Source organism: Gymnodraco acuticeps, unplaced genomic scaffold (assembly GCF_902827175.1).
Source record: "Gymnodraco acuticeps unplaced genomic scaffold, fGymAcu1.1, whole genome shotgun sequence".
Taxonomy (NCBI): Eukaryota; Metazoa; Chordata; class Actinopteri; order Perciformes; family Bathydraconidae; genus Gymnodraco; species Gymnodraco acuticeps.
In genome coordinates this window covers 199,109-225,654 of record NW_022990560.1, presented here as the reverse complement: position 1 = coordinate 225,654, position 26,546 = coordinate 199,109, and the positions used below count along the sequence as shown (strand labels likewise).

The following is a 26,546-nucleotide window of genomic DNA, read 5'->3' as shown; positions in this document are numbered from 1 at the left end:
TTCTAGTTACATTTAATTTGTATAAACTCTTGGGCTTGTTTAAATCTTTATTGGTTGTATCGAAAGTAATGTAATAAGTATAGTTCAGTAGATGTGCTGAGTTACTTTCCAAATCTTCTATGATCACATTTTGAAAGCTTTTAGAATGACATTATGATTTATCACCTTAAAATGCAGACTTTACAAAGAAAGAAATGTGATCTACGGACAGAATGATAACAGTTGACATTTCCTTTTTTTAAATTAAGAGACAAGCTACAATCCCAAACCATCTCTTGCTCTAAGTTTTTATTTTAAATGTGTATTTTATGCTTTGCCGTTTCAGTTTATTAATACATTTTGTTGTATGGATTGTTGAACATACATAAGGCATTTGAAGAGGTTACCTTAACCCCTGGTGATTTGACACTTAACAGCCTAAATATTTAATGGGAGATCATTGAAACAGTCCCAGCCTTAATATGATTTGAATAAACGCACATCACACTTATTTCCACCAATATCTCACCTTTAATTTGAAGCAGATTATCAGTTCATACAAAAAAATGGAAAAACACTTTCAAAAACCAGCATATCACACATGTACCCGCAGGGTGAAGGTACAAGGGCTTTCACATCGATCCAACAATCAAATAAACGTGGATTGACAGCATTGTCACATCGACTTAAAAACAACAGTACTGTGAGTGAATGGTGCTACCGTAACCACCGGCAACCCCAGCCTATGGCATTAGGATGGAGAACATTCAACACCATCTGTCCAGAGAGCCTTTTAAAAGCTGGCCCTGTTTAGCAAGGCGTCCAATCAGGTACACTTCTTTTGCCAAATATAAAAAAGGGAAATTATAACCACTTATCCTCCATTTCCATCAACTTTTAAATCCCTACTCTGGAGAAAAATCCTCCAAAGGCCTTTAAGTGGCATTTTAAGGGAAAATGCTAGTTTAAAAACGTTATGTGTAGTTAAGTGAAGTTGATTGCCCCTCAGTGTGCCAGCGTCACCGTACAGCTGAACGATAAGCAGATTAGCGTCTCTTGTCCTTCCTGTCTCTATCTTTATGCTCCCTATCGCCGCGGGAGGACCTGCCCCTCCCTTCATCGCTCCTCCTCTTCTTCTCCTTGGACGCCTTTGAGTCCCTCCCTCCTCCGCTGCTCCCCCCTCTCTTGCGCTGACTCCTCTCCTCCCCTTTCTTCCTGTCCCTCGCCCTCTCCGACGGCCTCCTCTTGCGCTTGCTGGGGTCTCGGCTGCGACTGCGGCTCTTTGACGACGCGGACGAAGAAGAGGAGGAAGACGAGGAGTGGCTGGACCCGGAGGAAGAGGACGAGCTCCCGCTGGAGGAGGAGCCCGAGGACGAAGAGGAGGCGTTGCGGCTCTTCTTTGGCTCCTTTGCCTTCTTCCTGCCTCTCCCGCCCTCCTCTCCCTTCTTTGCGGGTGAGGGGGTGATGGCGGGGGCCTCCTGGGACTCGGCTGGTTTTTGGGGAGCCTCCTCCGGTTTCCCCTCCGCAGCGTGGCTCTCAGCGGCTGAGTTCTGCAGCACGAGGCCAGGCGGGCTCACTTCCTGTTCGGGAGCCACAGAGGCTTTTTGGGGTTCTGGGATCTCAGAGGGCTTTTCTGCTAGCTCCCCCGCAGGGAGGATGGGGGGGGACTGAGGCCCGCTGTCTGCTGCTTGGCTGGGTGCGCTTGGTTCGGAGGACGGGGTCTCCTGGGGCTTTTCAATCTGTATCTCTGGGAGATTCTTCTCTGCATCCCCCTTGTCTACCATAGTCCTGTCCTCTTTCTGTTTCTCGCCCTCCCCCTCCATCTCCTCTGACCCTGGGCTTGCCTCCTTCTCTTCCTTCTCCTCTACAGTTTTAACCCCCCCCTCTCCTTCCTTCTTCTCCTCATCCACTTTCCTAACCTCCTCACTCAACTCCATCCCCTCTACCTCTTCCTCAACCTTCTGCAACACTTCCTTCTCCCCCTCCTCCATAATAATCTCCTTTTTAGCCCCTTCCTTTTCCCTCTCCTCCATCTCCTCATCCTCCTCCTCGTCTTCCTCTATCTCTGCAACCCCCCTGTTACCTGTCACCTTGACTATCTGACCTGCTGGCTTACCCTCCGCCGGGCGGTCCGTTCCCGTTGCCACGGTGTTGCCGTCCTGGTCGCGGTTTGGCTGTCTCCGGGGGCGGGACTCCATCTTACTGAGGTGCTCGGCAAAAGCCTCGCGCCTCTCATCAAACACAGCTGTAGAAAAACAAAAAAGAACAAGACGTTACAGATTAAAAAATGATGGATTTTAAAAGGAGATTTAACAAATAAATGTTTAATATTTTTTTTGTTGCTTTGGCCCGTTACAATGACACGGTCAAAAACACTCCCGAAACAATAAAGATTTACAATAATTGTATCGTTAAATAAAGTACAAAAATATTTGTCTAAATTAGGACCTTGAAACATTAGGAAATGTCTGAGCCTGCCCTTTCGGTCTCCAAAAGCCCTCTATACATGTGTGAACAAGTTGACTTAGTACCATGAAACCACAACAAGAGGACAATTGACAGAGGTGATAACAAAATACAACATGTGCAGTCCAAACAAATAGAAAAATAAAATAGGTTAAAAAATATTTTGGCTACTACAAGAACCAAAAATGTAAACTCTTAAACTTTAGCAAAGAAGCCCCCTACTCACCATTGAGTTTCTTGGTGGACTCGTCGAGGAGTTTCTGTGTGGCGGAGCACATTTTCCTAGGCGCATAAAAGATGTTAGGCTTGGTCTTGGTGCGGATGTATTTCACCAGATGGTTGTTGTGGCTGGTCCACTCCTCTTGCTGTGGATGGAGGAAAGACGATGTCAAAAACAGGCAAAGGACAAACTCTGACATTTGTTTTGTATACAGTCAAACAAAACATAACAACAATGCATTAGCAGTCAAGCACTGTATATTCCCTTGTTTCTTTTGGGTTAGATGCCTGACCACGGGTCTGTGGTTAACTCAAGCTGGGGAGATTTTTAGGTTTTGTTTTACAACATAAAAAAACATCAGTAAATACCCGACTTAAATGATGGTTGGTAACAAATGGCTAAATGAGAAAGTCATTGAACGCTAGCCTCCTTTAGCTTGGAGTGGTCACGTGAAGTCATCTGACTGATGTAGTTTGTTTATATCCTAGCGTTCGCTTTTATATGTAGAGATTATTATGATGAACAACAAACATATGTTATCATAATATTCCAAAATATCCATTGCTTTTTGACAAAGGACACGTTGTTGCGATGCTAACATCAAGGCCAGCCAAAAAAAAATCCATCATCCCTGCACTACTGTGTGCATTCATTTTTCGGACATTAACCAAACCTAAACAAACTTTTTAAATTGCAAAAAAGGCATGTCGGTTGGTTTCTACTGGCTCTGAAATGTGTTTTGAGTATTTGCTTACCAGCTGAGCTAATTCCACTTTCTGCTCCAGCAGTCTCAGCTCAGTCTGTTTGGCTCTCCTCTCCTCGAAGAGCTCCCTCTTGTCAGTCTCCACCTTCTTTTTCTCAGTCTCTGCCTGAACCTCGAGCTTCTGCTCGATCTCTGTGCGCCGCTTTAGCTGTTGGAAGAAGATGGACGGAGACAGGCTTAAGAAGGGAATTGGTCAGCACAGTTCTATTGCACAAGAATCACATTTTTACACGGTGCTTTACGAAACAGAAAAACATTGCACTACACCATCCCACTTAGGAAAAGTGCATTTAGACAGGCTGTCTTTACATTCAACGCATCCCATCAATGGAATTCAATATCACAATCTATAAGAGAGTCCTGTTCCTACTACTCATTCAAGCACAGTGTTAAAAAGTGGCTCATTGACAACCAACAGTGTCAGCACTGATGTGTGGGTGTAGGTGTGTGTGTGAGTGCGTATTGTGAATGTTTTCTTTATTATGACTTGCTCCTTACCTGAGGCCTGTACTACGAAGCAGGATTTTCGCTTAGCCGGCTAACTTCAGGGAAAACTCTGGGTTTCCGGTCCTACGACGCTGGTTCTCTTTTTAGCAGGCTAGATCACCATGGTAACTTATGCTGAGCGGCTAACCTGCCCCGGAGCAGGTTAGGTTGCAGGCTAAGAGCTCAACTCAGTGAAAGCACTGCCTGCTGACCAATCAGAGCTCAGTGTGCGGAGTTTAAAGCGATCAAGTCATATTACAGGAGAAAGGAAATACAGAAAAACTGCCGTTGCAGGAAAGACGGCCGGCAAAAATCACCGACTGTGTGAACGTGAACATTAATAGAATATCACCTCCCATCTTCAGAGCAATCTGACTATTATAACATTAGCGTTAAGAAAGCTTACTTAAATATCTGCCACAACATAAGTAACCGGATCAGAGTAACATTAAGTGCAGTCCGCGGCATATCACTTCATAATGTATCATATATCTCCTTATCTGAGTCAGCTGAGCCGTATCTGGCCGTGCAACACTCAGTGTCACATACTGTATGCAGAAGTATTATTTTAAGCAACACATTAAGTTGACGAAACACTCGAGTCAAATGTAATTAAAGTCAGATCCACTCGTGTCTTAGTGATATCATAAACCTGTTAATGTATGCATTGAAACACTTTTTCTTTTGCCAGCTGTATTCACCTTGCAGGTGCAGCTATGTGGCTTTTATCCTGGATAAAGTGTTTAAGACATGGATGTTTAAAGTTTAACTTCTTCATATTTGACTAATATTAAAGTTCACTTTTCATTCAGGAAGTATGACGCTGTGCTGTCAGTACGCTTCTCCAGGTTTGTTGGACAAATGGTCGAATGCTCCAGATACCACCCCTTTCATGTGAACGCGCACCTAACTAGATAGGACACGGCTGGCTTGAGCGATCCACTTGATAACCCGCGTCGTAGGACCGCTTAGCGAGAGCGCGTATGTTTTGTATTAGGCCAACCGGCTAACTCAAACATATCCAGGTTATGTTGAACCGGCTTCGTACTACAGGCCTCTGTATTCAGCAGTGTTGGGACTAACGCGTTACTGTAACGCCGTTATTTTTGGCAGTAACTAGTACTCTAACGCACTACTTTTTAAATTCAGTAACTCAGTTACCGTTACTACATGGTGCGTTACTCCGTTACTCCGTTAGTTTTTTTATATAGTCAACAGCCAGGCGAACAGAGATGAGAACTGTACTTAAGTACAGTACTTGAGTAAATGTACTTAGATACTTCCTGTGTCACATGCGGAGACGGGCTGTGGGCGTGTTTGTGTTGTTTACTAACAAGACTATCATGGCGGCGGCGGAGCTCAAGTCTAGTTTCTCCACCTGGAGATATTCTCACTATTTCACTTATGTCGAGCACAAAGAAATGAACGTTTCTGTTAAATGTAAGTTGTGTCTTGGCGGGTCAAAGATCCTATCTACTGCCCAAACCAGTAATTCAAATATCTTAAAACATCTGCAAAAACAACATGCTGGGACGAAGCTAGTAGCCTAGCTAAGACCACAGAGACTCAGCTGACGCTACTCCCCCTCCACAAACAGCGGCTGGATTTTAACCAAGGGACTGCCAGCCAGGGAAAAGTCGATAAAGCCATTGCACGGTATGTTGTAGAACACATGCAGGCTATTGCTACAGTGGAGTCACCCGCTTTCAGGGAGCTAGTTAGCATGATAGCATGTCCGGGCGGCACACGGCATATGGGACGGAAAACTTTTTCCAACTACCTGGAGAAAGAATATACAAAAATGGAAAGCTAGCTAATATCGATGCAATCCAGATTGCATATAATGCATGTCAAGTTGATCAACAGATTGTATTATTCTCCAATGCAATGACAGTACTGAACTGAAGGCTATAGCCTTCAGTTCAGTACTGTCATTGCATTGGAGAATAATAAATGGGAGCCCTTTTTGTAAGTAACTAAAACGTTACTTTTCACAGTAACGCATTACTTTTGGGTGTAAGTAACTGAGTTACTTTTGAAATGAAGTAACTAGTAATGGTAACTCGTTACTGGTTTTCAGTAACTAGCACAACACTGGTATTCAGTGATGTCGTCTATTGTAAATATGTACATTTTTTTGTATAACAATGTAGTGATATTTGTATTCTTGCTTTTAGGATGCCTATCACCATCTGGCAAAGGGACTATCGGTGAAAACTAGCCTTTTGGCTAATTCGAGTACATTCACAAGTTTTTAATATGTTGATTAATGTACACTGTCCCTTGTTTTAAATAAATCAATTCAATTCAACTGCGACACCAAGGCTCCCATTTCTTTATTCAGAAATAAGTGATCATCTAAATAAGTGAAAGCTTCAAACTGATTAAAATGTTTTTGTTGTCTTTGCCTCGTTTGATGACAAAAACACGTTCTTCTATTAACCTGTTGAGCCTGTTTTTCAGGTCTCAGGCTCGAAAATGACATTCCAAGAACAAATGACCATATCTTCCCTTCTAATAGAATCATAATGAAAAATATGCCGGTAAAATGTGCCTGGAGAAAACGGCTTATGCCACAATAGGATATCAACAAGTAGTCAAGATAGTCCGTTTAGCTTCGGTTGCTATGCTAACATCACCCATTTTATACCAGAGAAACTTTCATAACAGCGTTGTGATGCCAAACAGCGTTAATTCAGACTGACACACATTCACTTATGGGGAACTGAGGATATGTATCAGCTGCACTCTGGAGAAAAGTATTAGGATGGAGAAGTTGTTATTTAATTTAATCTGGCTTCGTGTGATTAAAAGCAACACGATCGTCGACCCGACGCAGTCCCCCGTTGTTGATGTAGTTGTAGTGAGCACCGTAACACCATTGGGGAGCAAATCAGCGATGTAAACGGTGACGTTATGAGCAGCTGCAGCACCAGTCGGGCTCTGGGCGGTGTGAACAAAACGGGAGCAGAAAAGGGAAACCGCAGCTGAACCAGAAAAGCTCTAGCACGGAGCTAGAACGGGAAAAGCGCTGGTGTGAAAGCCGCATCAGTGATGATACTTAAATGTCAGGAATCTGTGGAATCTCAGCATGTTAGCAAAGCTTGTTTGTGCAGATCCGATAAGTATATCGATCGATTTATACCTAGAGTTCAGGGCTAAGTGCGTAAGCATTTTTTCGCTCAGGGCTCATTTAGAGGCTTCTTGTGAGACTTGTGTTTTGTTTCGGTAAAAATGGTTCATATCGTCAGTTAGCTTAGTTTTTTCCCGTTAAAGGTGGGGTAGGTAAGTTTCAGAAACCAGCTCGAGTGCACTAAAATGTGAAAGTACACAGCCGAAAAGAATCCGCCCCTTCCTTCAGACTTCCTTACAGAGCACCTCCTCCAACACACATGAACGCGCAATGCACGAGATATATTTGTGCGTGCACAAGATGGAAGGCTGACAGACAGGGCGGCAATCCAATCCGTTTAGCCGGGCCGGCTTTTTACAGTATTACGGCTTCCACAGATGACATTTTTTTATGGATTTTTTGTCAAAGCACTTAAGATATTCATTGCTATCGGGATGTTAAGAGCATTCCATGGAATATAACAAAAAGTATATCTCGAGCCGGTTTCTGAAACTTACCTACCCCACCTTTAAGTGAGTATGACACATTCATAGTTTAATACATTTTAAGAAGCCCTGAGACACAGTTCCGTGAAAAAAAAATCTTCATATGGGGCTTAACAGGTTAACTACTCAAGAGGTGGGTTTCTTCTTGCCCCACTAAATGGCGTCAGCTTAAGGCGAGACACGGCAGGCAAAAACATCGTTTTTCAAGTACTGGTCAATTTTGAGATTTTGTGCTATTTTGATTCCATAACATGTTTTCTTTCAGGCTTTTGGAAGGAAAACGTACAAAATACACATTTAAGTGTTTATTTTACTATAGTTTGTCTATTTGCGTCTGTAGATTTCTCCTAAATTCACCAAAAGTTAGCATTCTAACGTAACATAAAGTACCGCGACCGCTGTGTGCACCATGTCAACAGAGATATCGCTGGAAAGCTCCGTCTCTCCTGCACAATCTCATCGGATCCAAATATGGTCATTTCCTTTGTATCAGCAACCAATCGTGAAAGCACAAAGGGGTCTTAAACCAAGACACGAAATCTCATTGGCTGGTGTCAATTTCTGACAACGTGATTCGTTCAGATGCGTCACGTGGTGTGCTAAAACACTTCCTGGTTAGCTTTCAGCTAGAAATTGAAATCTCAAAATGCCAAAAGAACGGCGAAAAAAACGTTCACAGAGAAGACGACAACAATTGTCACTTGCACGAAACAAGGTTATAAAAAAAAAAATGACCCTGAACATGAAATACCTTCACGGAGTGCGTCGATGCGCAAGCTGTCATCCAAAGAACAGGAGGGTTTAGCTAGCGCCTCACTGCAATCTTTAAAGGTCGTTTTCTCAAAATGAGTTTTTTCTCCTACTCTGAGTTCGAAATTTCAACTTCAGTAGCACGTACATACACCAAACCTTCCAGTTATATTCCTATCAATATTATGAAGGCTTTTACAGAAGGGTTTGTTCATATATAATTCATAGCCTGAATTATAAAACATTGTATACCTAAAAACATGGCGAAAATGGATATTTTAGGGCTGTTGACAGTATTTTCTGATTTATGGAGTGATAAAAAGAGATATCCAATATCCCTTCTGTAAAAGCCTTAGATACTAATATGACTACAAAATGAAACAAGAATTTTGAATCTGGCTATATCCAAAGTTCAGATTTCGATTCCTGAAATGTGTTAAAATATGTGCCTATTTAGTGAGATAATGGGTAAAGTGCATATTTAAACATGCTATTTCGGAAAACTTGTAATACAAAAGACAATTGCCTTATTGTAAGTAATTAACTGGAGACATTTCTAGCTGATACCTTTAAGTTAAAAAAATTACCCTATTCACCTGGGGTGTCTCGCCTTAACAGTTCACTCAGAAATTCTGTGTTTTTTCCTTACCTTATCGGTTGAGACGTTTGACTCCTGTTTGAATTTTTGCAGGGTCCCCATGAGCAGGCCGAACATACGCCGATTCCTGAACAGAAAATAAATTATATTTCCAGCTGTGCTTTAATAATACAATTATAGTTTGGGCCATGCCCACACAGCACGGTTTGGAAATGTCATGTCAGGATTAACGTGGCTAAAATAATTGCAATTCACCATATCATCCTGATGAATAAAAAAGGGTTTGTACTTAAAATGGCACTAAAACAAAAATAAATACATTTATTGAATAGACAAATGTGTAGCATCGGTTTTTTCCTTGATTAACTTTTTAATACCAAGTTTTTATCTGCCAGCCTACCTCTGTTTGCCCCTCTCATCGATGGTCTGATCTTGGATGAGGTCTCGGCGTGTTCTCTCCTTGGAGGTAGCTACAACAGACGACTGCAACGCCGGCTGAGGGAAGGCGGGGAAACAATGTGTTAGCTCTGTTTGTCCTTCAACACTTTTTTCTGTATAAATGTACATTCACCCGTTTAATTCATCTCATTTCGATTCATACTATTTATTACTACAGGTTTATCCTTTTTTATCTTATTGTTATGCTTATTATCCTGTGTGTACTATCTGTGTTGCTATGACGGCTACATTTCCCTACGAGGATCAATAAAGGCCCATCTTATCTTAAAACAGTGAATGTCTTTTTCTGATAACTTCTTCTAGATTTGACATTTATACCCCTGTCTCCCTCTCGGACTGCACTTACCAACAGTGCTAACTTCATATAGAGTAAAATAAACTGTATTCTCACCTTTTTGACATCGTCATCATCCTCGGCGTCGCTGTCGTGGCGCGTGTCTCTCCTGGCCCTCTGGTCCCCCGCCAACCTGCAGACATCAAGGTGAGACACCCGTAAGACACAGACACTTCACAAAACAAGCAAATACAGCTGCTGCTGTTCGCATAATAATAATATTTATACAGCACTTTTGAAAACAAAGTTAAAAGTGCTTTATATGCCGTTCAGGCGGCAACAGAACACAAGGTCAAAAATCCCCACCCTAACCAGTAAACTATACCAGTGTTAATTTGGGCAGCTATTTTTGATTTAGTCTTTAGACGAAAATGGTTATTAGTTTTAGTCACATTTTAGTCATTTCCAGACTTCATAGTTTTAGTCGTCGAAAACTCAAAACGTTTTAGTCGATGAAAAATCATTACATTTTAGTCAACTTCTAGTCAAAATGTTTTCTCTCTTTAAGCCAATTCAGTTAGGCAAATACAGGTTTCTGAAATTGGAATCACGGTGACCGCATCAAGTGTTGAAATTCATAAAGCAACATTTCACTCTCAACACTTGTGTAATATCTAGGGATGGGTATCGTTAAGGTTTTAACGGTGCTACTACTCTTATCGATCCGGTACTTTAACGGTATTCTTATCGGTACTTGTTGTTATTTTTTATAAAGGGAAAAACTAAACAAATTAACATTGCTTTATTTAAATGTAAAATATATATAATTATGTTATTATATTGTACTGTACTCGAGTAAAATGTTGAGGTTCTTGTACTTTACTGGAGTATTTAAATGTTTTGCTACTTCTACTCCACTACACTTCAGAGGTAAATTATGTACTTTTACTCCACTACATGTATTTAATCCCTTTAGTTACTTCACAGTAGTGTTGCACGGTGTACCGATACTTGAAAGGTACCGCGATACCCTGCCGTTAAAAACGGTACGATTCCTCCGTTTCATTAGTATCGGTACTTTAAGAATGACGGGGAAAAGTATTCCGGTGAGAAAGCGCCGTTTTAATAAGAGCCGTGTGTGTTCAGCGCTCTACTTCCACTCCCTGCACTGCAGCCGTGCCTGCAGTCCCGCCCCTCTCAAGCACGTTCTAAGTCCCTCCCCTCTCTCGTGCACGCGGCCACGCGCTAGCTGCCAGAGCATGTGAGAAAACGAGAAGCATGGCTGCAGTGGCGGCACCAGAGATTAACTCTAGGGGGTGCTGTGGGGTAGCTTGACGTTTCATAGAGGGTGCTCAAACATTACCAGCGCTACAGTTGCATTTTCTACTGCAACACTCCCCACACACACACACAGTGCACCCGCGACTGTTACAATGAATGCTCGATAATCAGCTCACGGCATATAGGTGTAAGCAGGGCTAAAGTGCTATTTTTACAAGTGGGGAGTGGACCTCACGTCCTCTAGGAGGGACCTCACCTTCTCTAATGGGGTCCGGGGGCATGCTTCCCCGGGAAGGTTTTTTTTTTTAAATATTGAAGTTAAAAGCATCAATCTGGTGCACTTTGAGAGCAACGTGAAGAGATCTATGGATACATCTCTCAACACCCAGATGAAACAGAACTGTAAACAGATTTTCTATTTCTTTATAGATATTTTACAACTCTCCTTTTAAAACAAACCCTTTGAGACCCACTGAGATAACTAGACTAAAGATAACTATCTAAACACTGAGAGTCCTTTACTTCACCTGAGCTGAGGTTATCTGAGACTCTCAGTCTGACAGGAGAGTTCTCCCTCCACCTTGTTGTTGAAAAAGCTCCTTATATCCGTTAGCTTGGCTAGCTAGCACCAGATGCTAACCACAACAATCTCCAGTAGATAGGCCTACCCACCAGTGCGTGAGCTCTCTCGCACACAAAATGGCTCGTGCCACACACACACAGAGCTTGAATGAAACACAGAGACCCAGAAGTAAGCTACTTGTACTCACGAGGCTATGCCATTATGTGCAGAATCCCTCTCGCTTTCAGGTGGTTTTGATTGAGTATCCACACGTGGACGTTTAAGGACTAAAAAACGATCAATTTTTCACTTTGCTGTTAGCAAATAAGTTGGCGCTCTAGCTAACAGGAAGTCCCTCAAGTGTCACAAAGTCATTTAGCCTATGGGTAGGACAAAAATCGAATCGGTGCTGGCCATTGGCCTAATCATATCACCTGTGTTGGCTTTATGTTTTTGGTCAAAAATGTGCATTGATGTAATCAATAACATTTCTAATTTAAAAAAAAAACAAAACACATTTCTTGGGGGTGCTTAGGCAATCCTGGGGGGTGCTTCACCCCCTAGCTCCCCCCTGGCGCCGCCCCTGCATGGCTGCAAGTGGGAGTGCAACTGCCGCTGCACCTCGGCTTGTTGACAAAAAAGACGCCAGAAGCGAAATTTGGAAGTATTTGAGCTATATCTCTGACAGTGAGGGCAAGCCTACGGACACCACGAGGCCTGTCTGTGAGACATGTTTTAGATCCCTGCAAACCAAGGGAGCCAACACATCAAACTTGGCTAAGCACCTCGCCGACCGGCATCCAGAGACAGACAGGTTAGCGAATGTGATAGATAACATAATTACATCATGCTCAGCCCATGCCCTCAAATCTAAGTCAAACAAGTGTAATTTATGTTGTGACAAACGAACGTTTTCGTTGTTTGACGAGGCAATTAATGGCAATGATAACTGTCTAATATGGCTATCTTTTTAGCTAATTTACCAATGTAGCTAACATCTGCAATGTACATTTTGTCAATAATTATTTATATTACTGTACTATTACATGTTAATAATATAAAAAAAATTATATTTTATAAAACAAAAAAGTTGTTTGAGATGATGCTTAATTTTATTTAATACGAATTCTTGTCATTTATTTTGTTTATTGTTCTCATTGTTTAAAAGTTTGTGTTATGGTTCTGGTGTGAAATAAAGCACAATAATTACATTTAAGACTGTTTCGCTTTTTTAAAGAAAAGTATCGAAAAATAATCGGAATCGCAATTCTTGACTTGGTATCGAAACCAAAATGTTGGTATCGTGACAACACTACTTCACAGATGTGGATGAATGATGTGAAATCTAATCAAGTGATAAATCAGACTTTAGTTCCACCTGGAGTAAATTCACAAGCTACCCTGCAGTATACAAAGTCATTCAAACTAGCTGCACCAGCTTTGAGAACACTTTGATCATCAATCATCAGTGCAGCTTAGATGGCTAATTTACAGATGGCCCTGAGCCCAATAGAGATTGCCCTGAAAAATGCGCACGGATGAAATGGCACGAAGGGTTTGGGGGGCCTCCCCCTAGAAAATGTAGATGTTTGTAGGTCTTACTGTAGATGCTGTCTGGTGCATTCTCTAGACCAGTGGTTCCCAAACTTTTTGTGCCCAAGGCACACCAAAGGACAAGTAAAAATCTCAAGGCACACCTATTGTGCAAAATAGCCCTTATAACACGCGTTATCACTCATATCATGTAAAATATCTGTAAATGTACATAATTATTTACTAATGCCAAATAAAATGTGACAAAGACAACTATATTACTGATTAAATATTTATTAACGAAATATTTCAGAAATTTATTTAAAACTTTATCAAATTAGGCTTCATCAAAGCAGCAACACACTCATTTAAACCAGACAGGTCACAACATTAAAAATGAGGCAAAGGAAACTCAGCAGAAATTCAGAACAGAGAACTGTCAATGCAAGGAAGCTGCATTGTCCATGGTCCTGAACTACAAATTATAAATGTAACATTTCAGCAATCAGCATTGAAACATGTGCTATTGTAAATATTTTGCCGACTTACAAATTAGTGAGATACATGTGCCTGTCGGGGCGCGCATCATTTTTTAATCCTTGGTGGCACTGAGGAGAGGGCCACTCGCAAGTCCTGTTCAACAGAGAGCCGTGACCTCCTGTTGTTCTTCATGTAAATCAGAGTAGAGAACGCCAACTCCAGAGATGGGGTCGTTACTAAAAAAATGTAATATATTACATATTACTTTAAAAAAAAAATATATATTACACTACTTCGTTACTATCTACATAAAGTAACTCGTTACTTTACTCGCCGAGCACGTACGAACTGCGCATGCGTGAGTGGCAATAACTTTCCTTACCAGCAGGCGGCGGTAGTGTGTATTTGTCATTCAAAACAGGCAACAACCGGAAGACAGAGAAGAAGCACAGACTACGTGATATCAACAAATAGCTGTGCGGTAGCTTCACCTTAGCATGTGTTCTTTGCAGGTGCTTGTTGAGGTTTGACCACGTGGTGTTTCCAGCAGTGGATAACAGCTTCTGGCCTGGACACAGTTTGCACCTCACCGTCACATTCCTGTCTATTCTTCGGACGAACTCAAAATAATGGGCGTACCTCCACCCCTCGAAAGTTATCGCTGACTCAGCCATGTTTATGCAGCACTGCACGTGGAGATGTGGACGCATAAGTCGCGCAGATTACGTACATATAAACCTACAAAGTACTGATATAGTAAATTAAAAAATAATTATTTTTGTGTAGTTGTATATTGCAATAATAAGGTATGGTTGTCACAAAATCCCACGGCACACCCGGACTTGCCTCACGGCACACCGTTTGGGAACCACTGCTCTAGACCAATGATTCTCAAATGAGGGTACGCGGACCCCTAGGGGTACGTTGGGGTACTTCAGGGGGTACGTGAGGTAAAAATAAATAAAAAGGTTAATTAAAAAAATACCATGCATGATTACAAAAATAATCTTAGGACAATAAGTTAAATAGAAAACACAATATCATAAAAAATATTCCTAGAACCACTAAGGGGGTCCTCATATAAACATGTTACATTTGTGTATTGTATTTATAGTTTTTAATAATATATAATTGGTTTGTTAAACATATATTAATTCAATTGAAAAACTCCTTGGAAAAATCTTTTTTTTCATGCATAAAGATGAAAATATCCTTAGTTTGTTGTAATTCATGCATTAAGGAGTTAATAAATCAAACACTGATGGAACATCCGTGGTCGGTCAGGGGGGTACTTGGCTGTGAAAATGTTTCAAACGGGGTACATTACTGAAAAAAGTTTGAGAAGCACTGCTCTAGACTGAATTATAAGATGAACCACCACAATATTATATTGTACAATTTCAATTTTATTCTTCATTTCACTTGTTTGTTTGTTCTTGTTTGTGTTTGCTCACTTGCATGTCCTGCATAGCTATAAGAAATACTTAAGTTGTTGGTCAAGACACTTTCCATCTGATGAAGGCAAATGCCTTCCCAGATGTAAAAAAGTAGAAAACATTACATTCAGTTGTAACTGCCAAAACAAACATTATTTACACTATTATGGCCCCTGTTAAAAATGTTTGTAATGTTATCTACTGTAAGTTGGTCGAACGAATGCCTCCTCATCCGGAAGCTGACCGAGCAGACCCGAGCAGCAGTCGAGAGGAGCCGAGCGTATCCGCGAAGCACACAAAATGGCGACGTCAGAGTTCCCGTTAGCCGGCAAATCTAAATCTCTTTGGTCCAAATAATTTCCCTTTAGCGCAATACCGCTTCAGTTGCGCCACTTATGTGACAGACAAGAATAGTCAATTCTAATGTCTAACACGTAATGTGGAGAAAGAGATGTCCTGTATGGGTTGATTGTGCGTTGATCTGTTGGTAATGCCTCGGGGTTCCGGTAGGCATGTAAACAAATGCATAATGCTGCGCTATACTTTGTGGCCTCACCCGGTTGCATAGCGACGCTTATTGTTTAGGTGTCTTTTAATAAGCAGGTAGTCATATCATTAGCTAGAACTAGCTGGATCTGATCGATATGGACATAAACGCGAGTGAAGTCTAATCTGACGGGAGAGCGAGATCAGCTGCTGCTGACGAGTCGACACGCAGCTCTGCATGATCACATGCAGCGGTGAGCGGACAAAACACACACTTCAGGTTAGAATATCACACGTAGCTATTTTAATTACCTCTCAAACTACCTAAACTAGTTATAGATATGTTTAGTTTTACTGTCGGGTCACTCATTACTGGATCCACGAGCTGCATGATACTGGCATAATAGATTGCCCGATCGGGCAACCAGCAGGTGAGGCTTCATTGCCCGAGCTAAATACTAGATGGCCCCGGGCCATCGGGCAGTCCTTAATGTCGAGCCCTGATCATTATAAAACATATCATATATATTATTCTGAAATGGACCAATCTGCACAATGACTACTTTTGGTACTTTACCTATATTTTAATGCCAATACTTTTACTTGAGTAACATTTAGAAAGCAGTACTTTTACTGTAACGGAGTATTCATACACTCAGATCTTGTAGTTAAGTAAAAAAGTACCAGAGTACTTCTCCCACCTCAGCGCACCTGATGTGATAACATTACTCGTAATTGGGGCTGGGACAACAGAGCTACGAGTTAAGGAAGTCGAAAATTGTACATTTCTCCGACTGAATATGACGCCTTTTGGCCGGCTGTTTGGACAGACTGCTCGTGTCAACGCGCTTACCCGAAAACACTATTGGCAAATGAGCTTTGTCCACATCGAGCTTTGTAGAGTTTTTTATACTCTCTGAATGCTCCGTCCCGGCAGATCTCTGTGTCCGCTGTAACGTGTCTGTTAGGCCCCGCCCCCCGCACACAGAGAGACACAGGGAGATCGCTCTTCTGGAGTGAAGAGAGCGGAAATAATGATATTGCAAGTTAGAAACGTAAGATGCATTTTGACAGACAAGACGGACAATTGGGGGGAAATACCCTGCATTTTGAATGTCCGATAGTCCACCATTAACACCTTAGTCCTGTCTCGTCTAAAAAATACTAAATATACATTTCGTCATAGTTTTTATTATCAAGAATCTATTTTTAGCTCGCCATCGTCTCAGTCATGTAAAAAAGGTTGTTAACCAACATTTTTCGTCATAGTTTTCGTTGACGAAATTAACACTGAACTATACGACATTTCAACCAAAGCAACATAATCAAAATGGAAAAAATTAAATAAAGTAAAAGCAAATAAAACATGGAGGTTGAGTAAAACCGAGCAGTGGCATTATTAGTTCAAGACTCTAATAAAGAGATGAGTTTAAGAAGTGATTTAAAATCACAGCTGTGATCTCGGCAAAGAGCATTTCTGAATCGAAGAATTAAAAGTGATTCAATTAAAATCACATCAAAGCAATTTCTATTTATGTAATTAACCAGTTTAGCCCTAAGCCTGTTTTTCAGGTCTCAGGCTCGAAAATGACATTCCAAGAACAAATGACCATATCTTCCCTTCTAAAAGGGTTAAATTAATAATCTTTTTTCTCAAAGTAATGATAAACCTGTGAGATGGATGTAGAAAAGTCAGAATCAATATAGATGTTTTTTATTTTAAAGAAAATTCAGATTGAACATAGTAAAAAACTGTAAATTATAGTGTCCGTCCAAAAATTATTTTTTACTTATAGTGAAAACTACCCTTGGATGATGGTAAGGTAGACTAAAAGCTTTAGGAATCCAAAGTACAACATATAATAAGTACCCTGTATCAAGATTGATGCAAAACAAGTGACATTTGACCTTTTTAGAGAGGTTTAGCAAAAAGAAACTCCACCTCTGAGGTGATTTGGGTAGAAATGGGGGTTTTACCGTTTCTTTGGAACCCATTGGTCGATTTTGGTGATTGACATCTCTTTCTGACCGTTAGAGCCAATAGAATCGACGGGGAATCTCCCCACTCACACACACATGGTAAAACAAAAAGGTGGGAGCTTCGCACACACAGTTTTGCATTAGAGTGAAGCTATAGAGCAGGGGTGGCCAACTAGTCAGAGGTTAAGAGCCACATGTTTTCTATGTTACTGCAAGGAGCCACATCAAACACACAGTCACTGATACCGCTTGTTTCAGTTTTTTGTTTTCTGGAGACAAGATTTCAACCACGTCACTGATGCATTTTTGTGGCATTGGGATATATTTTTAAAATCCTCTGGAGCAGAGAGGAGCTGTGTATTATTGTTATTGATTAATGCATCAGTGTTTCTTAGGGTCAAAAACACTAAACCCACAAATTAAAATGAAAGCGTTTAGTTTATTTAATAAAAGAGCACATGTTCAATGTGAAAAGTGACAGTAGTTATAGATTATTTGCAATTTGATGCTATATATATTTTTTAAAAGTATATATATAACACCTTGAATTTCAGGGGGGACGCGGGGCTCCGTTGGCGGCTCGCAGTGCCCCTCCAAGACAATGGTAGGGGAAACACTGAATAGTGTTTAATCAACAATAGGTTTCCCCCCTCAAAGGTGATTGGTTCACTGCATTGCAGGTATTATTGTGATTGGCTGTTGGGCCACATCAAAATTAGACGCACTGTCATCCTCTCATACTGACACCTGACACCACACATACACACGTAGGGAGAGCCGGGACGAAAGTAAGGGACCAAAGTAACGGAGCGATTTTATCCGAGCCCAAACAACTTTGACCGGCCAAATTATGTCAGAATGATCAGCATTCAATACTTAACAGACCTACTAAATATCAGGTTTAACTGTCAGTGTTGTCACGATACCAACATTTTGGTTTCGATACCAAGTCAAGAATTGCGATTCCGATTATTTTTCTTAAAAAACGGGAAACAGTCTTAAATGTAATTATTGTGCTTTATGTCACACCAGAATCATAACCATAACACAAACTTTTAAACAATGAGAACAGTAAATACAATAAATGACAAGAATTCGTATTAAATAAAATTAATACATTTCTTACAGACAGGCCTCGTGGTGTCCGTAGGCTTGCCCTCACTGTCAGAGATATAGCTCAAATACTTCCAAATTTAGCTTCTGGCATATTTTTTGTCAACAAGCCGAGGCGCAGCGGCAGTTGCACTCCCACTTGCAGCCATGCTTCTCGTTTTCTCACATTCTCTGGCAGCTAGCGCGTGCATGAGAGAGGGGAGGGATTTAGAGCGTGCTTGAGAGGGAGGGACTGCAGGCACGGCTGCAGTGCAGGGAGTGGAAGCAGAGCGCTGAACACACACGGCTCTTATTAAAACAGCGCTTTCTCACCGGAGTACTTTCCCCCGTCATTCTTAAAGTACCGATACTAATGAAACGGAGGAATCGTAACGATTTTAACGACAGGGTATCGCGGTATACCTTTCAAGTATCGGAACACCGTGCAACACTAGTCAGGAGTCAGTGTCTCTCCCCCAAACTCACACATATACAATTCGATATGAACTGAAGAGCCGCATGAAACTAGGCAAAGAGCCGCATGCGGCTCGAGAGCCGCGGGTTGGCCACCCCTGCTATATAGAGCTATAGCTCTAGCTCTGACATCTAGAAACCGAACAGCAGGTTTATTGCTTATGGATTATCAGAAATCATTTCAAGGGGACACAGAGGATTAATTTATGGATTAACTTCAGCAACGTTTTTATCGTTTTAATGCCATTGAAGACCACTTTTGACCAGACTACGACACAGGTGAGCCATGTTAGCGTTTTTAGCTACCTAGCGCCACATGTTTTGATGTCTGTTGTTGTTATTATCTCCGCGAGTTCGTATAATCGAGTGATAATGAGGGTACCCTTCGATTCTGTGTCACCTCACGATGTGAAACGATGTGTTGGATGTGCACCAAAGATAAATAATAAGGTTTTGTGAGTGAATTTCGGTGCAGTCATCTGTTAGCATTTTTCGCTCGTTGCTAATTCAGAGGCTCAGCGTTAGCATTGTGGGGTTTTTAAAAAAGAAAAAATTAAAATGATCAGTTAGATGAGTTTCTTCCCGTTACATGGATATAAAACATTCATAGTTTATTAAATGAACATGCCCTCAGACACTGTTTCCTGCAAGATATTGCGGCAGTACCCCGGTCTCTCGGACTTAACAGGTTAAGAAGGGATAAGGCACATTATTTAACATGAACAATTGAGTCCATCATGTAAATGTGACAGATTAGCCAGAGGCTGATTTCTATCTACATACATACAATGGAAGGTTGATGGGGATTGAAAAAAAAACAACAAAATAGAAGCTTGATTGCAGCACATATGATCTTAAATACACACAAGTATAACAAATTAAATAAAAATCTCACCTGAGCAGGGCTCCTTCGATGTCTCTTTGCTTGGCGGGGGGGGCGCTGCTTCCCATGTCTGAGAGACTACGCCTGAGGAAATACACAGAGACGGGCACTCTGTAAATAATCCATATTCCAATTTGGGAAATTGTTTGTTACAGTAGCATGTTTAAAAGAAATTGCACACAAATATAACTAAATAAGCTGTAGAAATGGTAGCTATAGAAGACTCAATATGAAGTATATGAGAATCAGAAATACCTTAAAGGGGACCTATCAAGCAAAATGCACTTTTGTACGTCTTTTATACATCAATGTGTCCCCGGTGTTCCAGGAAACTCACCAAGTGTCATAAAACACAACCCCCTCTATTTTCCTCCATACCCAAATCTCTAAAAAAAAAAAAGGGGCTGCAACGGATCAGGGGAATGAGAGGTTGGGCCACGGCCGGCCATTGCCGCTCGAAAGCGCTGGAGACGCTCTAGCCCTGTAATGCCCCTTTCACACCAACGCGTTTTCAGCCCCGGCTCGGAGCTGGAGCCTGAAAAGTACCGTTTTTTCCTGTTCACACCGCAGAGGAGCCGCCTCTTAGCTCCGGAATCCGGTTCACTTCCAGCTCCAAAAAATTGTCGGTCTAGAGGCAAGAGCTTCGGAGCTAAGAGGCGGCGTCGCTTACGTCTCTACGTCAAGGCGGGGGCAGGGGCATGGGCGGGATCAGCCTCCTGAACAACAACAAAATGCTTGCGTGTGATGTTTGTAAAGTTCCAAGTAAAGTCGTCCCTTGTAAAGTCCTCCGATGCCTTCCATTTTGTTTCGTAAGAGGATAACCAAAGCGAACAGCGCTTCAATACAATCGGCCATTGTTGTTGTTGTCGATGTGAGGGATTTCCGCGCGGTTTGGATTTTATGAAGCAGGCACGTAAATGGTGACGTCATGACGCAGCAGCGGCAGCTCTGGGCGGTGTGAACAGAGCGGGAGCAGAAGAGGGAAACCGGAGCTGAACCAGAAAAGCGCTGGTGTGAAAGCCGCATAAGTGGCGCTGTAGTCTGCCACAAAAGCAGCGAAGAAGACTTCCCTTGCATGGTTGCCCTTCTGTTTATTCTCCGCTGTGGCTCTTTTTCTCCTTCCCCGAGGCAAGCGTTTGCGCCTCCTGCTTTAAAACAAATGAATAATGACTATATAATCATATGTAAGGGATAATGTGCAGCGACGCGGTCATTATGGGGAAAAGAACACCGACAGGCTGATCAGGAGCCCGACGCGAAGCGGAGGGATCTAGATCGATTGAGGCATGGCTAAAATGCAGGATCTGTTTGGTATTTTGAAAATATATATATATTTATATAGGTATGACCCTACTATATATATGTTTCAAATATAGCATGATTGGTCCACTTTAAATAATCCCAATTCGTTTTCATTCATTCAGTTCAAACCACTAAAAATGCATGATTATACAAAAATGTATTGATTGTATTGTCTGATCAGCGATTAGTTTTTAATTAAAACGATTTTAGAGAGATTATGAATCAAATTCATGGTTGTTTTAGAAGATTTAGTTTGAGGTGCAGTTAGAAAAGTATAGTTACATATTATCTTCATTCATATTTACAAGTGTTAATGTACATACATCTAGCATAAACATGTCTTCATTAAAAACCCTGTTGTGTATTTTCAATCACACATCTCCTGTATTGTAGTAAAAGTGAAACAATTCTCACATTTCAAGCAATACAATTCCAAAGCATGGTCCCGATTTTAAAAGCTTGATATTTTATTAAAAAGCGCAAAGGTTGCATACCATTTGATAGTAGCCTCCTGAATGAAAATGAATGCTATATACAGGGTTCCTGCAGGTTTCACCAACTCAAATTTAAGACTTTTTATGACCACTTTGAATAGAATTTAAGACCTATTTCACGGCAATAAAGTATGATGGAAAATTGCTATGAAAGAAGAAATACGTCCCATAATTACTTACAAAGTAAATGTATTCATGTTCAACATAAGAACAATGACTGAACATAACAGTACAGAACTGTGTTAGCGTGTTAGACAAAAAGTGTGTCTGTGTGTGCTTGAGTGTGTGTGTGTGTGTGTGTGTGTGTGTGTGTGTGTGTGTTAGGGCTGTGCAATTAATCGTATTTTAAATCGCAATTACGATTTTGGCCTGCCACAATTATGAAAACATCATAATCGGAAAAAATGATTATTTTTGCTTTGCTAGGTTGTGACAGTGCACTGCAACATATTTGATCTAATTAAGTTTTAGTCTAATTTATTTATCATATTTATATATGTTACGTAGCTTGTGGAAGTGTGCTCCAAAATATTTGTTGATCTTGTTTATTGGTATTTATTATTTTGATATTATTTATTTAATACATGTTTGTATTGGTTTTTCAGTTGAATTATACGTTCAGGGTAATCAACAGTTAAAAAGATACTGTTCAAATTATTATTTGTTTTAAAGTTCAATAAATGGATGTTTTCAAAGTCAATGAATAATCGTTAGGGCCGGGACTCGATTAAAAAAATTAATCTAATTAATTAGAGGCTTTGTAATTAATTAATCGAAATTAATCGCATTTTTAATCGCATATACATATTTGACCTGAGAACAGTGAGAAGCAATTTTTTTCACATGGATTTTAGTATACCATTAGGCGCATTCACACCGCAGTACTTTTCCCACAAAGGTTCATGAGAACTTGGTTCATGAGAACTCTTTGAACCTGGGGGAGGATTAGGCAAATGAAGCCGCTGACGTCACTTCTTCTTCTTCTGCTTTGGGTTTACTGGCAGGCCGCAAACCACTTCACGGCGTATACTGCCGCCCAAAGTCCCCGGCCGGAAGTCCCCGGAGTTGGGGACTGGCTTCAGTAGAAGCTGCTGGGAGTCCCAGCAGCTTCTACTGAAGCCTTCCGAGTAAATCGCCAGAACGCCGACACCTCCTCATCTCCACCGCTCCCATGTTTTATTTTGTGTTGCCATAAGTTAGTCTCTCTGCGTTTCTGCGCTGGGCTAATGCTAATAATGCTAATGCGAGGATAATAAAATGGCGGCTTCACAAAACTTTTTGGGAGTTTTACGGGGCGTGGTTTGCAATCCGCCCAGCCAATCAGAAATATAGCTCTTTTCTCACAAGAGAGCCGTACGAAAGTCCCTGCTCTCTAGCAGCTCTCTGCTCTCTAGCAGAGACTTTTGTGGGGGTAAAAAGGTTCTCATAAACTAATTTTAGTACCGGCTCTTTTTGGTGTGAACGCGATAAAAGAGGCTAACGTCCACGCTAGCTTCCACGCAAGCTGCTATATGTTTTGCATTGAGGTGATACTTGAGGCTTGATGTGCTGCGGTGATATGCGAATTCCTTTTTGCATAATTTGCACACAACCGTGCTCTTATCGACGCTTCCATCCGTCCGTTTTTTAAAACAACATATCCCACTGTTGTTCACTGTGGTTTGTTGTTGTCTGAAGTCATGAACGTTAGTTGGTGCTCCAGTATAATCGGTACGCCTGAAACTCATCCAGTGAGAAACGTTCCGCGGTGCAAAAATAAGTGCGATTAAAATGCGATAATTTTTTTAAGGCGTTAATTTTTGTGTAATTAATTAATCTTAATTAACGCGTTAAAGTCCCGGCCCTAATAATCGTATTTAATAATCATGATATTAATTATTGACCAACATAATCGTCATTATTGCCATAATCGAGCAGCCCTAGTGTGTGTGTGTGTGTGTGTGTGTGTGTGTGTGTGTGTGTGTGTGTGTGTGTGTGTGTGTGTGTGTGTGTGTGAGAGAGAGAGAGAGAGATATACAAGAGCTATATTCAGAGCTCTGCTGCCTTGGCTACACTATTTCATCGTTGCTGTTGTATGATTGGTGTTTAGCTACGGTATTTAGCGTCTACAGCACCTCCGCTTTTAGGGTTGACGTAGACCCAAACGTCGCCCGGAGGTCCCCCGGTGTTGTTGCGGGAGCTGCTGCACTAGCTAACGCTCCACTAGCTAACGCTGCACTAGCTAACGCTACATTAGCAAAACAAACGCTAATTTATTTTTGCAAAAGGTGCAGCGGGCTTCAAACACGTTCCTCTCCACTGGTTTCAACCAAGCACTAAATTAGATGTTTTCCAACCAAATACGGTTGAACTTACACTTCCCCATATTCATTTGTAAGTAGATTTGAAGATACATGAGTTTCTGACTGCCGCTAGCTGAAGCTTGGTTGCTAGGTTACTAGCTGGGTGTTCTCCAATAAGGGGCCGGGGGAAACAAAGTTAGTGATTACTGGTTCCATGTTGATTTAATTAAATACAAATTGTTGGGGGGAACTGAAAGGCTATTACCGTACTGGTTACTTTGCAGCCCGGACATTTCCCCCAAAACACATTTATCGCAACACAGAAGTACCTTTCAAATCCGATCATTTTTAAGACCTTCTAAATCAGTGGTCGCCAACCAGTCGATCGCGATCGAGGTGCGGGTAGATCGCGGACCGTTAAAAAGAAAAGTAACAAAAGAAAGAAAAATTAAATAAAAATAAAATAATGTTTGAAAAATACGTTTTTAGATGTAAACCTATCATCCACCAGCAGGTGCCATTTGATTGACGTATATTTGAGACACCTCAATAATATAATACATTAACCGTGCTTTACGTGAACCTCATCATGACACAAGAGAGGACGGCAGGACTGCAATTTCCCGTGTTCAGTGAATGCAAGAGGCAAGTCACCAGACCAATCAGAGAGTTGCATGGAAATACACGTGTGCTTGTGTCATTCAAGCTCGGATCTGTGTGTGTGTGGCAATAGCGCATTTAGTGTGATAGAGAGGGAGAGAGAGAGAGGGACCGGTGCTAGCGGGGACCGTGTTGTTAGCATCTGGTTAGCTAGCTGCACTAACGGACATAAGGAGCTGTTTCCACAACAAGCTGGAGGAGAGTCCTCTCCTGTCAGACTGAGGGGCTCAGGTGAGCTAAAGGACTCTCTGAGTGTTTAGAACGGTTTTGTCACAAATTATTCAAAAGATTATTTCCGCGGCACACCTTCATATGATCATTATAGTTATACAAACAATAAGAGAATAAATGAAAAACAGGTATGAAATACTATATGGCAGTAAAACAAGAATACAGTTTAAAAGGGGAGTGATTTGTAAAATATCCATAAAGAAAATGAAAATCTGTTTACAGTTCTGTTTCATATGGATGTTGAGAGATGTATCCATATCTCTTAATGTTACTCTCAAAGTGCATCAGATTGATGCTTTTAACTTCAATATTTAAAAACAAATCTTCCTGGGGAGCATCCCCCGGGACCCCCCTAGAGGAGGTGAGGTCCGCCCCCACTCATAAAAAATAGCACTTTACCCCTGCCTATATGCCGTGAGCTGATTATGGAGCCTTCATTGTAACAGTTTTTCAGATGCAATTAGCCTATATAAAAGGCCTCAAGTTGGAAGCACTGTCTGGGCCGTCTTTTTCACTCAATTCTGCAATAAGTAGATCTCGCCTTTCACCTAGGCCGAGGTCGGTGATCTTGGGCTTAAAAAGGTTGGTGACCACTGTTCTAAATCATTTTTTTGGGTCATATTTAAGACCTTTTTAAGGCCTTAAATTCAGACTCAAATGTAAGACTTGTTAAGACCCCACGGGAACCCTCTATATAATGTAGTAGTTACCTGAGCAGGTTCATCCCTCTGCCTCTACCTCCTCCACCGGGGCCTGCCATGGGGCCGCTCATCCGACGGATCTGACCCGGTCTGTAAACACAGCAATACACAAGATAAGAACATGCGAGAACCAGAAACCTGTTCGTTCCGGTAACTCAGCTCCAACAGAAACTGTTAGCATTGATTCCTTGGTAATGCTAACGTTTTAGAAACAGTGCTATTCGCTTCAACTAAACAGGACGACGCATGATAGGCCTAGCAATAGTTAGCATACTGCGTTTGATATCCCACTCCATTGTTTAAGCCAGTAGTGTGTTCCATGCAGTGTTTATGACTGTAGTGTTTGTCATGTATTAGTTTGGATACAGGTGTGGGGTCAGCTAGCACAACACAATCAAACGAGGTGGCTATGTTTGCTAATTAGCTAGCCGACTAATGCTAACACACGTCGCTACCGGTCGCTACTCGTTTGAATGCTAGCTAGTTAGCTTAACTCTAAACACACCCCCAAAAGCTAAATAATCAGTCGGCTTTATTCTTCTTTACCTTGATTCATTAGGGTCACGTCCAGTTAATTTACGAATATTATCGTCCACACTTTTCAGGCTTTGTTTTGCTTTTTCGAGCTGGTCTTGCAAGCTCCGCACTACCACCGCCATCTTGCTTCCAGTTAGCGCGAATCACGTGTTTCCTCCTCTTCTTCTACCTTCGGCTGCTTTTTTCTTCTTCTTTGGTTTATCGGCGGCTGTCACGCGAGGTTGCATTGCCGCCATCTGCTGCTCAGGGTTTCTCCTAAAATCGATAGCCATTTTTACTACATATGTTGCTACTTGGAATAATCTTCACAACCAAAAATAATAAAACCCTGTTTTTTTACAATACTTCCAGACAAACAGCTGAAGGGAAGCATAATGCTTTGATGCAAAATAGTAAAAGGGGACCTTCGATTAGGACTCTTTTGATGACTTCTTTACTGAGTCTGTCCTTGGGTGTTTTCTCTTCGGTTCTTATCATGGTTGAAACATATAAACTGTTTTTGTTGGAATGTGCCTTCTA

At 41.4% G+C, this 26,546-nt stretch overlaps 1 protein-coding gene across 1 annotated transcript; it reads right to left on the bottom strand.

Moving 5' to 3' along the window:
- Window positions 1-490: 490 nt before the first annotated feature.
- On the bottom strand, window positions 491-26,301 carry pnn (pinin, desmosome associated protein). The gene is made up of 9 exons (XM_034227659.1): window positions 26,037-26,301; window positions 25,500-25,580; window positions 19,833-19,904; window positions 9,731-9,806; window positions 9,281-9,375; window positions 8,932-9,007; window positions 3,421-3,576; window positions 2,672-2,810; window positions 491-2,224 (listed from the first exon to the last, which is right to left on the bottom strand). Exons 1-9 carry the CDS (start codon window positions 26,147-26,149, stop codon window positions 1,026-1,028), a joined length of 2,007 nt encoding a protein of 668 aa, XP_034083550.1. The 5' UTR covers window positions 26,150-26,301; the 3' UTR covers window positions 491-1,025.
- Window positions 26,302-26,546: the final 245 nt, after the last annotated feature.